The sequence below is a fragment of the Sesamum indicum genome, linkage group LG8, assembly GCF_000512975.1.
Source record: "Sesamum indicum cultivar Zhongzhi No. 13 linkage group LG8, S_indicum_v1.0, whole genome shotgun sequence".
NCBI lineage: Eukaryota > Viridiplantae > Streptophyta > Magnoliopsida > Lamiales > Pedaliaceae > Sesamum > Sesamum indicum.
This window is the reverse complement of record NC_026152.1, coordinates 16,176,478-16,191,850: the sequence shown is the minus strand read 5'-3', so window position 1 is coordinate 16,191,850 and position 15,373 is coordinate 16,176,478. Positions and strand designations below refer to the sequence as shown.

Below are 15,373 nucleotides of genomic sequence, written 5' to 3'. Positions count from 1 at the left end.
TAATAAGAATATTTATATTTATTCTGAAATTTGATTTAATTCGATTAAATTGATGGTACTAAAATTTTTCAGCGTCAGAGAGCCAAAATTTAGGATAAACTTAATTTAAACAATACCGTAGAAAGCCCACCATTTGCAAAACCACCGAACGAAACCAGGAGGATTAAAACCGCCAACAGCACCGCCCGATATTCATCGATTGGGCTTCACATCTGAGCAAGATTTCCCTATTATAAACATCATATAGCATTAAACCATTCCCCTGCTACGTACACAAAACATATGGCGGAAAATAAAGGGCGCAAGATTCTGGTTGCAGTCGATGAAGGCGAGGAGAGCGCCTACGCACTCTCATGGTGTCTCAACAACTTCATTTCCCCCCGTAATTCCAAAGATACCCTTATCCTCCTCTTTGCCAAAAAGCCTCTCGCTGTCTACTCAGCTATGGATTCAACAGGTAACTTTTCCCCAATTTCACCCTCTCTCTATATTCACTGCTTCTTTATGAATACTGTACAAAAATCCAACTATTTAATTCTTTGTGTTGATCTGCCAGGCTACATATTTTCGTCCAGTATAATTGCGAGCATGGAGAGGTACGGGAACGAGGTGGCTGAGAGAGTGATGGACAAGGCTACAAGGATCTGCAAAGAGTTCAGCGATGAGGTAATTAATTAGTGTATTTGGGGGTTAAAATGGTCTTCTAAAGATGCAGTGGTGAATGATGATCATGTATGCAGGTTAAGGTGGAGACGATGGTGGAGAACGGCGATCCAAGGGATGTGATCTGTGAGGTTGCTGAGAGGTTGAAGGTTGAGTTTCTGGTGATGGGTAGCCATGGCTATGGTCTCATCAAGAGGGCATTTCTGGGGAGTGTGAGCAGTCATTGCGCACAGAACGTGACTTGTCCGGTGTTGATAGTCAAGAACCCAAAACCTCCTGCTGCTGCTGCTGCTCACCATTAATTTCAATTTAGTTTTTACAATGTACAGATTGATAGCTGGGTTGATCTATGTTTTCTGTTTTCATGGTTTCCGTTTGGGCCGTTGGTTGGTGAATCTGTAATTTCTCACTTCTTCTACATGCTTCCATTTCTATTTTACTTATGCATTTTATGAGGGTGTGCCCATTGCATTTAATGTTTTTTTCAGTCACATTAAGAGGTGAGATTTATATAAATACACAAACATTAAGAGGTGAGATTAATAATTTTATTAAGGGATAATTTTATATATTGATTAAATAATTTAATATTTGAATTATTAAAACATGCAATTTTATACAGAAATTTAATTTAAAAAGTTAATATAATAATTTATATTTAAATTAAAAATTGGTATAAATAATAAAAAAATATATATAGAATCATATTACTCATTTAAAAAAAACTACTTTGACATCTCTTCTATCGTTTGATAATTATAGAAACACCCTTAAGTGCATTTTTCTCCTTAAAAATTTATTTTAAAGATTGACATAGTCAACAGGGACATTTTTAAATTTTAAAAACTGTCAGAGGTGGTTTGTATAAAAGACAATAGGTGAGATGGTGTAAATAATTATCCCAAAAATAAATGAAATACACCATTTTGATAAATTCATATTTGATAATATATTTCTATTAAACCTTAAAATTTCTCTATATTAAAATTATATTAGTATAATATTAATTTATTTATTTTTTAATATAAAATAAAGAGAAGGGTTATTGAGTAAAATTTCAAAAATTAGTTTTTTTTTCTCAATTTATTTTTCTCATAGCAAACAAGGGAAGTATTTGAGATTTAGTCTCACTCCAATCATACCAAACAACTTGAAGAAAAAGTATTATTCTTTCATTCGCCATCCCCTTTTCACTTTTCCTCCCCCTTCCATTGTGTTTTTCCTCTAACTTGAACCATAAGAACCCTTATTGGCTTTTACAAAATTATAATTATATTTTTTGAAATTGTACTTGTAATTAGGGAAAAATGCAATTTAGTCCCTATAATATTATAAATGTGCAAATCCCTCTACGAAAAAAATTAGTAATTTATCTTTCTATATATTTTAAAATGCAGCAATTTATCCTCTTGTATTTTTTAAAATTAAGCAATTTACCTTTGTAGATATGGAAGTAAATCACTTCATTTTAAAAGATATAGGGGGATAAATTGCTATTATTTTTTCATAAAGGGTAATTTGTTCATTTGCAATGGGTAAATTACATTAAAACCCTTGTAATTATATATACTCTTATTTTTTATAGTAAAAATTTACACAAACTCCTCTGATATGGGCTAAGAGCGCCGAGTTAGTAAGAAAACACGATTTACGATATGTCGTTAGAAAAATCCGAGCTAATAAAAAAAAATGGGTCAGGAAAGGATACGATTCTGGACAGATTGCCAAGTCAATGAGAAGAAGGTTTGTGAAAAAAATGGGAAAAAAAGAATGCCCAAATCCAAACACTTTCTATTTGCCGCACCTATTAACCTATGATTGAAAAGGTACCATCCATCAATTCTCTCATGTGAGTCAATAAAGCCTTTTTTCCTGTTCAAAATGTTGGAAACTAAAAATAAAAATAGCAAAACAATTAGATTAAATTTGTTCAAAAATTGATTGGGTGTGAGATGTTTAGGATAGATTTATACAAAAAAATATATATATATAAAATTATAAAATAAAAAATAGTAACAACCTATAATTACATGATTAAAAATATAATTTTTACCTTAAAAAATTTAGTCCAACTTGATTCGATAAGTTTAAAAAGACGAGTTCAAACAAATTAGTTAGTTAGTCATTTGAACTAATAAAAAATAAATAAATTTATTTTTGAATCATACTTGATCACATAATTATAAAAGCTATATACATAATACATTAGAAGTCAAGTAAATTCAATTTTTATATAAAGAAAATTTTCAAAATTGGTCAGAGATTTCTGTATCTTTTCCCCTCATATCTCTCAACAAACTGAACAAATACCGTTTATAAAACTGTTTCTTTTCTCCGCTTTAGTCAAATTCCCGTCAGCCTTCTTCCTCCATTCTCAAGCTTAATTCTCTCTTTCTCAACATTACGAATTCGTTCCCACAGAAAGTCGTGGTTTATAGTCATGAAGCCATTCTGGAAGATGCTTCTGCGCATTGTTTGTTTTCTCCTACTCCTGGTAATCAATGTTTTTGTAATCTTCACGACTTGTATTTCGTTCACAATTTTACGCAGTGTTGATGAGATTTTACGTGAAGGCATCAGGGAGTGTCGAGTTTCGTGATCTTTAATTTACGTTGCATCACTAAGAAAACTGAAAGCAATGTAGTCGTGCTATCAGAGCGGCTTCTCAATGCTTCTTTCTCACAGATTGAAAACGTTGCAAAGCTTTTTGATCCTCTTGATTCCTCTGCGGCAAATTTGGCTAGGACCCTGATTTTATCCTTGAACGGGACGGAGTTAACGTTCCACGCGATCAAGACAAGGGTATGTTTCGGAAACTAGTACAATAGATGAAGAAAAAAGTTTGAGCTGTTTGTTTCGATACTAAGTTCTTGCTTTACTCAGATTGCACCGCACTTATTCATGGCGCTATCGACGATTCCACATGTTTCACGTGTATCTTACACTGGATTGGATGGCCTATCCTTCGTGTACCATAGGAACGACAAGGATGAGACATACGCGCTTTATTCAAATTCTTCTTCTTCTTCTTTGTCCTCCTCGGGATGTTATGCTCAACCGGTTGATCGCGACACTGGGAAACTGGAAGGCCAAGTAGTTAGCTGGCATACGGGACATGTTACACAGAACATATCCTCAGTTCACCGATCTGCGAATGTTTCGTCCTCCTCTTCTTTGGTGCGGAGAAAACGGGGTAAAGGTAAAAAGCTGATGTTTCTCTACAGTGCAGCAATGGATGGAAGAGGGTTGATTACCATTGGTTATCCAGCCAAAGTAGTTTCTGATCACTTTGATGGACTTGAATTTTATGGAGGGGATTTTCATTTGGCAATGAGCAGTGGGCAAGTGCTTGTGGAGAGCAAGCTCGGGGACACTCGCATACATGTGCGAAATGGCACAGTCTCGGTGGAAACAGTAAATATGAATGTTCACGACAAAAGTGATTACTATTCTTGCACGATGGGTGATGGAGCTGGTGGACAGTTGAGTCATTTTCAGATGAAGATCAAGGGGAAAACGCACATCTTTTATTGCTCAGCTCTTGAAGTTGGAGGATTTGAATCGGTACAGTTTTGTTCTCTTTACTTTTAATACTGCAACAAGGTTTTAAATCCATTGAACTCAATTCTGTACACCTGAATGCTTAGGCTAATCATATGTACATGTAATATGGGAAAATAAGATTGCAGCTTCCTCCTTCAACTTCTTTAGATTTTGCAATGAAAGACTATGATACAAAATATCAAGAAATGACTGATAAATATATTAGTGATTATTGAGTTCATTTTTTCTGTATTAGCTTCCATTTGTTATTTCTCAGGTATATGTGCTATCTTTCCCAAAAACAGACCTACAGAGTTTAGCCCACAAGAATGGCATTCTAGCGCTGATTCTCCTTGTGCTTATGCTTGCAATTATAGTAATCTCGGTTGATGTTTTCATAATCATCATCTTGAAATCAGCCAGAAGAGAGATGTTCCTGTGTGATGCTCTCATCAAGCAAATGAAATCAACTCAACAAGCAGAGCGGAAGAGCATGAATAAGAGTCTTGCATTTGCCAATGCAAGTCACGACATACGTTCTTCTTTGGCAGCCATTACCGGTTTAATAGATCTTTGTCATGAAAAGGCCAACCCCCACTCGGATTTGTCAGCCAACCTAACCCAGATGAACACTTGTGCAGTCGATCTCGTAGGTCTGTCTTTTTTTTATCTTTTATCCAGATATCACATATTTTTATAATGTCTATCTTAAGTATTTTTGACCAGTCATATGTGTTATTGCAAGTCAATATTGCTTTTACAGGCATATTAAATTCTGTTCTTGATACAAGTAAAATTGAAGCTGGAAAAATGCAACTTCAAGAAGAGGAATTTAACATCGCTGAGCTTCTTGAGGATGTTGTCGATATGTACTATCTCCTTGGCATGAAGAAAGGTGTCGATATGGTGTTTGATTCCTGTGATGGCTCAATCTTCAAGTTTAACCTTGTTAGAGGGGACAGGGCAAAGTTCAAACAGATTTTATGCAATCTCTTGAACAATGCTACCAAGTTTACATCGGAAGGGCATATCTCAGTTCGAGCTATAGCTAGGAAACCGATCACAGAAAATGCGATAATTACTTCCAATCATAAGAGCGTCTTGAACTGTTTGTCAAACTTGTGCTTCAAAAACAAGGGAAGTTTCAACACTTTGGAAGGCCTTCATACAATTCAACAAGATTCAAACTGCATGGAGTATATATTTGATGTTGATGATACAGGAAAAGGAATTCCCAAGGATAGACGAGATTTGGTTTTTGAAAACTTTGTTCAGGTTGAGGAAACAAACATCGGAGCAGAAGGCACTGGTTTAGGACTAGGAATTGTTCAATCTCTAGTAAGTGACTAACCTTTTCTTGTTTTCCTTTTGTTTTAATAATTGTGAACTTTTGATTCAGAGATCGACATCTAATTCCAGGTTCGCCTAATGGGAGGCGAAATCAAGATTCTTGATAAAGAGCACGATAAAAGAGGAACTTGCTTCAGATTCAATGTATTTCTCACTGCATGTCACCACATCACATATGATATAGAGGAACAAGGAACTTCGACGAATACGGATGGATATGGATATGCAACTGATATCCATCATCGTTTTGGGCGATCGTTGCCACCTACACGAGATGGGTCGCGTGTCATTCTCTTTCTTGCTGGCGAAGAGCGCAGAAGAATATCCAAAAGGTTGATTCAGGGCTTTGGTGTCAAAGTATTGGTTGTGAGAAACAACCAAGAGCTTCTATATGTACTTGAATGGATAAAGAAAAAGAGAGATTTGATTCTCACTGTGATAGATGCCAAAGCCACGTTGGTCTCAGAACTACGTCCCGTCTTAGCCAACTTTAGGAAAGAGGTTCAGAACTGCAAGTTTGTGTGGCTGGAAAATCCCTTAGGCCGAAACAACTCAACAGAGTCTGAAGATGACAAGACACCACCACCTTGCGATCATATCCTGTCAAAACCTTTCCATGGGTCGCATCTACATCGTGTTTTAGGACTCCTCCCAGAATTTGGAGGCACATTTCAACCCACTATTTCTGAAGGTACAACTACAATAATACAAGAAGTTCACCATTTCTCACAAGGGATTAGAATTCCGAATCCGATAATAACCGTGCCGATCCAGAAGAATGAAGTTGAGCAAGTTGTGATTCGTGAAACTAATAAAGAAAGCATCAACGAGCAACTCCCCTTGAATGGGAAGAATGTTTTGGTGGTCGATGATCACGCGATTCAGTTGAAATTGTCAACAACAGTGCTTTGTAAACTTGGAGCAACAACCCATGTTTGTGAGAATGGGAAAGATGCATATGATCTAGTCTGCAAGACTCTAAAAGATAAGAATGAAGGTGCTCTTTGCTTCGACTACATCTTCATGGACTGTAAGGTACAATTTCTGGCAACTAATTATTTTATTGCATTTCAGAAAGAAATTGGAATTACTCAAACTACTTACACTTTTTTTTTTCTTCCCCCACTCTCTCTAAATATCTACCGAAAACTTCTATTTTATTTTTTCATTTATTTAACTGAAATACATTTTTTAAAAATAAGAATTATATTATTTATATTTAAAATTAATTGCACACACATTTGGTTGTGTCACACACTAGTATTTATAAAGAATCCTATAAAAAAAATCAATAAATTCTTTAATGTTTATATATTTGAGGAAATTGAAAAGGAAAAAATAAGTAAAATATGCTAATGAGAAATTTCTTTATTAAAAATATTGATAATGAAACTTCATTATTAAATTTATACATTTTGCCTCCTCAAATGGACAGTTAAGATTAATTTTAATAGAGCGTTGAGAAGCTCCAAAAAAAATTTTCAAATATTTTTAAATACTATAAAAGCTTCTATATTTATATATATAGCTTTCTTAAAGTTTTTCTCAACTTCTATATTTTTCAAAAACATCCATCCACAACTTCTATATTTTATAGAAAATATACTAACTTTTTTTTTATTTTTTTAAATTCATCTTGCATTAAGTGCTTTTTGTATTGTGCTTTTACTATTAACTTTCTAAATCAATATAGACCTCTTTAAAATAGATCATTATAACTTTAATTAATGGTTTGTTAATGATTTATTCTTTGTGGAAATCAAATTCTTCCAAGTGTTAGATGATTACTAAAGTAATTAACCATACTTGTTTGATACTTTGATAATATCTTATGTAGAAAATTTTGATTTTCATAAAAAGATTAAGGAGCGTAAAACATTTGTCGAAAATATGTCCTCGTTCTCTAATATGAATTTGGCTTTTCATGCATATTTTTTTGTTCAGTTCCAAATTTTTATGCAAAATTATTTCTCATTGCCATATTTAATTGATTGTATTATAATTTTTTTTATTACTTATGGAATACACATTGATAAGTTATTTGATCAACATATTTAATTGGGTATGGACAACATCTCTTTTTAAGTTACCATACAATTTAAAAATGATAAGATCAATATAATTTTGAAACAAATAAGAGAATATTATTTTTAGCTTTTAACAAATACTAGTAAAATAATATTATTTCCTATTCAGATCTTTTGCTTGCAAAACATCCCTGTGATTAAGTGCATTATACTATACGAATGTATATACTCTACAGACGTGTATGAAAATAAATAAGCTATTCCAAAATTTGAATTACAAAGCTGATATTTCATTATACATTAATAATTTGTCATGGGAATCATTTAAAATTAATAAGTGTTATTCATATTTTTCTTATATAAAATAATAATAATAATAGATACAATGGTTATTGCCTATTGGAATTTTTCATTTTTTAACTATGCCATGTCAAAAATGTCAACAAATTGATTCTACAAATGAGACTAAAATATTAGTTATCTTTGTATTTGTGTGGTGTTTATAATTTGTCTTTTTTGATAAGCAGATGCCTGTGATGAATGGATTTGAAGCAACAAGATTGATCAGGGAGGAGGAGAAACTACATGGAATTCACACACCTATAATTGCACTAACTGCTTGTGAAACGCCAGAAGAAATTGGTTGGACGATTGAGGCTGGGATGGATCATCATTTGGTAAAACCATTGCAAGCAACAAAGGTTTTGAAGCTTCTTCAACATTAATATGATTTCTTGCAACATGTTCTGACTTATTTCTTACCGGTTCCTTATTTTGGGAAGTTTCTCAAGACTTCATAAGATTTTGTAGTGTATATGACTACGCTAACATAGTGTCAATAAAATTGGATTTCACGATTTGTATATTTTCTTAAAACTTAATATTTTTTTTGTCTGCATGGAGGTCTCTGACAGTGGTTCAACCATTGATTTGTATGGACCAGCCTATTGAACAACAGTGGATTACTCCTAGGTTTAATTACAAATTAACATTTCGATACAGCTGAGCAAACACTTACGAGCATGCAAAACTTGCAACTTAAGCAGACAGTTGAATATATCATCACAAAAGTGCTACTTAAGACCACTTAAATGAGTATTCCTCATTTTCATGATGCGTGTCTTTAACATCACTTTTACTTCTGAAATTCTCCGACATTAATAAACAAGTAGAATCAGCCAAAATACCCGACCTAGGCTTCATAGTCAAGTAAATTCAATTTTTATATAGATTTCTGTATCTTTTCCCCTCATATCTCTCAACAAACCGACCAAACACCGATTTATAAAGCTGCTTCTTTTCTCCACTTTAGTCAAATTTCCCGTCAGGCGTTCTTGCTCCATTCTAAGCTTACTTCTCTCTTTTCTCAGCATTACGAATTCGTTCCGACAGAAAATCGTGGTTTATAGTCATGAAGCCATTCTGGAAGATGCTTCTGCGCATTGTTTGTTTTCTCCTATTGAGCAAATTTAATCTAATTTCATACTTCCCCCACTTTCTCTAAATAACTACTGAAAACTTCTATTTTATTTTTTATTTATTTAACTAAGATATATTTTTTAAAAATAAGAATTATATTATTTATATTTAAAATTAATTGCACACACATTTGGTTGTGTCACACTAGTATTTATAAAGAATTTTATAAAACAATTCAATAAATTCTTTAATGTTTATATATTTGAAGAAATTAAAAAGGAAAAAATAAGTAAATATGCTAATGAGAAATTTCTTTATTAAAAATATTGATAATGAAACTTCATTATTAAAAATAAACTCTTACCCAGTATTTATACATTTTGCCTCCTCAAATGGACAGTTAAGATTAATTTTAATGGAGCGGTGAGAAGCTCCAAAAAAAAATTTCAAATATTTTTAAATACTATAAAAGCTTATATATATATATAGCTTCCTTAAAATTTTTCTCAACTTCTATATTTTCAAAAACATCCATCCACAACTTCTATATTTATATAAAATATACTATTTTTTTTTATTTTTTTAAATTCATCTTGCATTAAGTGCTTTTTGTATTGTGCTTTTACTATTAACTTCTAAATCAATATAGACCTCTTTAAATTAGATCATTAATGATTTATTCTTTGTGGAATTCAAATTCTTCCAAGTGTTAGATGATTGCTAAAGTAATTAACCATACTTGTTTGATACTTTGATAATATAATTATGTAGAAAATTTTGATTTTCATAAAAAGATTAAGGAGCATAAAATATTTTTCGAAAATATGTCCTACTTCTCTAATATGAATTTGGCTTTTCATGCATATTTTTTTGTTCAATTAAAATTGTTTTTGCAAAAATTTTCATAAAAAGATTAAGGAGCATAAAATATTTTTCGAAAATATGTCCTACTTCTCTAATATGAATTTGGCTTTTCATGCATATTTTCTTCTTCAATTCCAAATGTTTTTGCAAAATTATTTCTCATTGCCATATTTAATTTATTGTATCATAATTTTTCTTTTATTACTTATGGAATAATCATTGATAAGTTATATGATTAACATATTTAATTGGGTATGGACAACATCTTTTTTAAGTTACAGTACAAATTAGATTGATAAGACCAATATAATTTTGAAACAAATAAGAGAATATTAATTTTTAGCTTTTAACAAATACTAGTAAAATAATATTATTTCCTATTCACCCTGTGATTAAGTGCATTATACTATATGAATGTATATACTCTACAGACGTGTATGAAACATAAATAAGCTATTCCAAAATTTGAATTACAAAGCTGATATTTCATTATACATTAATAATTTGTCATGGGAATCATTTAAAATTAATAAGTGTTATTCATATTTTTTTTATATAAAATAATAATAATATATACAATGGTTGTTGCCTATTGGAATTTTTCATTTTTTAACTATGTCATGTCAAAAATGTCAACAACTATTGATTCTACAAACGAGACTAAAACATTAGTTATCTTTGTATTTGTTGAGTATTTATAATTTGGTAAGCAGATTCCTGTAATGGATGGATTTGAAGCAACAAGATTGATCAGGGAGGAGGAGAAATTACATGGAATTCACACATCTATAATTGCACTAACTACTTGTGAAACGACAGAAGAAATTGGTTGGATGATTGAGGCTAGGATGGATCATCATTTGGTAAAACCATTGCAAGCAACAAAGGTTTTGAAGCTTCTTCAACATTAATATGATTTCTTGCAACATGTTCGACTTATTTCTGACCAGTTCCTTCAAAGGTTATTTTGGATTTTAGGAAGTTCCTCAAGGCTTCATAAGATTCTGAAGTGTATATGACTACGCTAACATATTGTCAATAAAATTGGATTTCATGGTTTGTATATTTTCTTAAAACTTCATATTTTTTTTGTCTGCATGGAGGTCTCTGACAGTGGTTCAACCGTTGATTTGTATGGACCAGCTTATTGAACAATAGTGGATTAGTCCTGGATTTAATTACAAATTAACATTTCGATACAATTGAGCAAACACTTACGAGCATGCAAAACTTGCAACTTAAGCAGACAGTCTGAATATATCATCACAAAAGTGCTACTTAAGACCACTTAAATGAGTATTCCTCATTTTCGTGACGTGCGTCTTTAACATCACTTGTACTTCTGAAATTCTCCGACATTAATAAACAAGTAGAATCAGCCAAAATCCCCGACCTAGGTACAAGTGGTGTCCTAGTAACTAAAAGAAAAGAAAAAAAGACTACCACTTAGAATTGGAAGTACACAACAGATGAACAGGAAAAACAACAGTAAGAACTACAAGACGAACAATACCAGTAAATTGTAATACCTACAATAAAACTTGCATGAGTAGTTGGATATTGTAGCGTACTTGTGTATTCGACTTTGTAAGATGCAGGCTTGTGATAAGTTCATCCCGATGCTTGGTTCATTTGACACATTACTGAGTAAAGAACAGAGTGCTGATCCAGATAAAACATTCCGTGGAATTGATATAATAAATATGCAGCATGAAGATGGAAGAAACTGATGTACTACAGAGACTTATAGTATTATAAGCGAACAAATTCATCTAGCTGATCTTAACCTTAGAATGAGTTTACAAACTCAGAGGGCAAAGAATGGCTTCAGCATCTTGTCAATTTTAGAAAATGTAAGCTATATCCATTACCATAAGTTCTATAGATAATAACAACATGAGATAAAATATCTGGTTTCAAGACATTTTGTATACCTCATAACATTTTCGTCCTCATTTTTTATGGAAGCCAACCTAGGAAGATAGTTATGCTAGTGCTTGGCTAGCCCACAAAGGCAGAGGTGCCTGAATCAAAACAGACTGGCCTGTAACAGGATGCTCAAAAGACAAGCTTTCTGCATGAAGTTCATGGCCTTCATATATTGTATCCTTCCACTCACAGACACCTTCATACTTCACATCTCCTCTTATAGGTATTCCAAGATACTGGCAATGCAAACGAATTTGGTGTGTTCTTCCACTTCTAGGATGTGCTCTCACTAGAACCTCGGTTTTGTCTGTATCACAGGTAATTTCAGATTTTTCCTCAACAACAATGAGTTTTTCTCCATGTCTTTCAGATCCAGATGACGCTGGGAAGCAACCTTTCCCATTTACTGACAAAACTTCAAATAATGTTTCCATGTCCCGAATAAATGATCCACCAGGTAGTGTCCGACCAACATCTGAAAAAGCATAAACACGCCAGGCTCCATGCCTTGATCGACCATGACCGGATCGTATGATTATATTTTCCCATTTTGGTGCTGTCCCAATGCAGAAAGCAAGATAAGTCTTCTTGACCATGTGATCTGTAAATGCTTTCACAAGCTTAGCTGCTACTTTGTGTGACTTGGTTATGACTGTAACACCACTTGTATCACGATCCAGCCTATTGGATAGATGGAGCTCTTGCAATTTCACTTGCTCCCCTGGGATATATAGAAACTTTTACTATTAAATGTGGATATGTCAGAAATCAGCCCATTTTAACAAAGGAGGAAAAGTAATACAACAATAACTTCATAATATTTTAGTCTATGTAAGATAGTGAAATCCAGTACTGGATTCTGAAAAAGAAAAATCTCTAGAGGATTAAGAATGTCTTTCCCAACCACCAAATATGTTACTTTAATTTCAAGATGTTATTGAATGTCCATCTATTTATGCTCAAGCAAGTAAATATCAATGACAAAGCTCTTGGTGATAAATAGATCAAAGTTTTCGCAATGCTCATCACTACTTCTTATAGACGAATGCACTAATGATCCATAAAACACTTGAACTCTGTGGTGCTAAACAGATGGTTCTCATGCTGTAAAGTCTACACAGTGGAGGTTCGAATTGACTGATCTTGAAGAATCAGCAGATGAGTTGGGTTATAGGGGATGCCACTCAGACCCAGAGATAATCGGTTCTTCCTGTACCTTTATCTAGTAATCAAACTTGAACATTTAGCAAAGAATTCTTTCAACCCCTAATCTAAACACTAACAAATGAAAGCACTTCATTTCTGCCTAAAGTGAATTGATTATCCATCAAACTGCTTTACGAAACACCATGGAAGCATCAAATTCTGGATCACTGTATGAAGTCATTCATTTCTTGGGGCATAAACAAATCGAATCAAGCTGAATACGAGTTCAAGCTCATGGCCAACTTTTTTCGAGTTAACAATTGTATTTGAGCTTGACCATACTGTTAGTCAAGTTGAGTCTGAGCGAGCTCTGAATGGCTCACATAATTCATCCTTTCTCTTCTTGACTTTGCAAATATTATTCGACAAAAAGGCTGGTGCAAATAATGATTTGTAAAGTTCAAAGAATAAGCTCAAACAAGTTTTTAGAGATCAATCTCGGAACAAAAAGTGGTCTGATTCTTCCTCTCTGCACTAATTCATTTTTTTCCAGTTATACAATCACATAGAAAAAAACAGATAAAAATCACACCCCTCTTAAGATAACTACTATACAATCTGATGAGAATCCCTAGAAGCATTAACTCAAAACCAAACGAAAAGCATGAAAGATAAGAGCATATTAACATCTAAGTTTCCTCCATAATTCAATCAAAGACAAGTGACTGTAAACAAATTTAACCACAAAAAAGAAGAGAAAATGTTGAAATTCAGCATACCTTGATCAGCATTCAGGAGATTGTGCACAGAAGATAAAATGCTTTCGCAGTAAATTCCCTGAGGCTTATTGACAGCAATCAGCCATTCATCTTCAAACAGCACATCTTCCCGGGAGAGAGAAAACAGTGCAGACTTGGAAGAAGCTGTTAATGCTCTACTCAACTCGAGATTCTTGGATATCAGTGGCGGCGGCGGGGGGGGGGGGACTGGGTAATTTTGGAGGCTTTGGGGGGTGTTTCCCAACTGGGTTTGGGGAGATTTCATGTGGGCTTCGGCAGCCATGGAAAAGAATTCGACGGGTATGGAGATCCTGAAGGGGAGAGGACGGTGACAACCAACGAAGGGCACTCTTGTCATTTTGAATGAACGCCAAACGCAAAGGCAATAAGAATGTATTTGACTTTAGTGATGTGTATATAAAAAAATATATATATATATAAAGTGAAATATAATTTTTTCATTGTAATATCGTGAAGAAATAAAATTATAAGAATGCAAATATTTAAGGATAATTTCAGTTCTTTTTGTTAATATTAGCAAATTTAGTTAATCTTGACTAATCAAAATATTTATTTGTTAAACGGAGCAGACCTCAAGAGTGTTAAATGTAAAATTTTTTAAATTACAGGAGGTCTGTACATAATTACACCAAATCTTAGGAGATGAGAGTCTAATTATCCCAATAATAAAAAAAAAGCCAAAAAAAGGATCAAATTTCAAGATAAAAGAGACAAAAGAAATAATTTAGATAAAAAAATATTATCTATAATCTATCAAAAAGTGAATGCTACCTTAAGAATTCTCTATAATCGATCATTTATTTTCAAATATTGTGTGATTATAATTTATCATTTATTTTCAAATATTGTGTGATTCTTTCTTTCTTTCTTTTCTAAATGTTATGTGTTGTTGAAATATATATTTGAAATTCATTTTGTTTAAATATTTGTTTGGGTAATATTATATTTAAATATTAAATAAAATTAAAATATTTTTATGAGCAATACATTGCAATGAATTTTACGACTAAATCATCCGTCAGAAATCCACCGCAAATATCAAAAGATTGATGAAATAAATTTAAAAAAAAAAAATATATATATATATATATCAGAAAAGCATAATCCTAATAGCCACCAAAACTTACCCTAATTTTGAAGGGAAAATTTCAACACTCTCAAAAATTTCTTTAGTAATTTCTTTTGCAAAATCAAGTCTAATTTCACAAATACGCTGCCTATCTATAAATTTATTAATCAAATTTATCTATAATTTCAAAATAAGTGTCAGTTTGATTATATCTAACGGTTGAATTTTAAGTTCCAATGATTTGATTAAATAATGTTATGTAATGATAAATAATTACAATATACTTATAAATATATGAACAATCAATTAGTTTATATATATGTTTTTTGTAATAATTATATATTTTATACATTGAGAAAACAACTATGTCAATAAAGGGGTGTGGCAATACAAATTTATTATTCTGATATGAATAATTAGGGTGATTACATTACTTAAACATAAATTATTTTTTATAACATTTTTTAGAGAAAATATAAATCATATTTTCTTCTCCCACCCTCTAATTCTCATTAAAATTCCCCTCCCCTTCCCTTACACTGAAAAAAGGGTTAAATGCAATT

General features: G+C 32.4%; 3 protein-coding genes across 3 annotated transcripts; 2 read left to right on the top strand and 1 right to left on the bottom strand.

Annotated features, from left to right (window-relative positions):
• On the top strand, nt 194-1,118 carry LOC105168952 (universal stress protein A-like protein). Its single transcript, XM_011089183.2, has 3 exons — nt 194-457; nt 557-666; nt 741-1,118. Exons 1-3 carry the CDS (start codon nt 283-285, stop codon nt 963-965), a joined length of 510 nt encoding a protein of 169 aa, XP_011087485.1. The 5' UTR covers nt 194-282; the 3' UTR covers nt 966-1,118.
• LOC105169402 (histidine kinase CKI1-like) lies at nt 2,353-8,333 on the top strand. The gene is made up of 7 exons (XM_011089795.2): nt 2,353-2,406; nt 3,349-3,465; nt 3,547-4,227; nt 4,484-4,859; nt 4,970-5,544; nt 5,626-6,591; nt 8,111-8,333. The coding sequence occupies exons 1-7, from the start codon at nt 2,353-2,355 to the stop codon at nt 8,306-8,308; spliced, it is 2,967 nt and encodes a 988-aa protein (XP_011088097.1). The 3' UTR covers nt 8,309-8,333.
• On the bottom strand, nt 11,584-14,106 carry LOC105168951 (RNA pseudouridine synthase 1). The gene is made up of 2 exons (XM_011089182.2): nt 13,721-14,106; nt 11,584-12,516 (listed from the first exon to the last, which is right to left on the bottom strand). Exons 1-2 carry the CDS (start codon nt 14,076-14,078, stop codon nt 11,852-11,854), a joined length of 1,023 nt encoding a protein of 340 aa, XP_011087484.1. The 5' UTR covers nt 14,079-14,106; the 3' UTR covers nt 11,584-11,851.

Excerpts from the sequence above, each read along its gene's own strand:
- LOC105169402 (XM_011089795.2), top strand. The coding sequence starts at position 2,353 with ATGGGTCAGGAAAGGATACGATTCTGGACAGATTGCCAAGTCAATGAG. Across the intron at positions 2,407-3,348 it reads GCCAAGTCAATGAGAAGAAG|ATTGAAAACGTTGCAAAGCT; the intron begins GTTTGTGAAAAA and ends TCTTTCTCACAG. Across the intron at positions 4,860-4,969 it reads TTGTGCAGTCGATCTCGTAG|GCATATTAAATTCTGTTCTT; the intron begins GTCTGTCTTTTT and ends TTGCTTTTACAG.
- LOC105168952 (XM_011089183.2), top strand. The coding sequence starts at position 283 with ATGGCGGAAAATAAAGGGCGCAAGATTCTGGTTGCAGTCGATGAAGGC. Across the intron at positions 458-556 it reads CTCAGCTATGGATTCAACAG|GCTACATATTTTCGTCCAGT; the intron begins GTAACTTTTCCC and ends TTGATCTGCCAG. Across the intron at positions 667-740 it reads GCAAAGAGTTCAGCGATGAG|GTTAAGGTGGAGACGATGGT; the intron begins GTAATTAATTAG and ends TCATGTATGCAG.
- LOC105168951 (XM_011089182.2), bottom strand. The coding sequence starts at position 14,078 with ATGACAAGAGTGCCCTTCGTTGGTTGTCACCGTCCTCTCCCCTTCAGG. Across the intron at positions 12,517-13,720 it reads TCTCCTGAATGCTGATCAAG|GGGAGCAAGTGAAATTGCAA; the intron begins GTATGCTGAATT and ends TATATATCCCAG.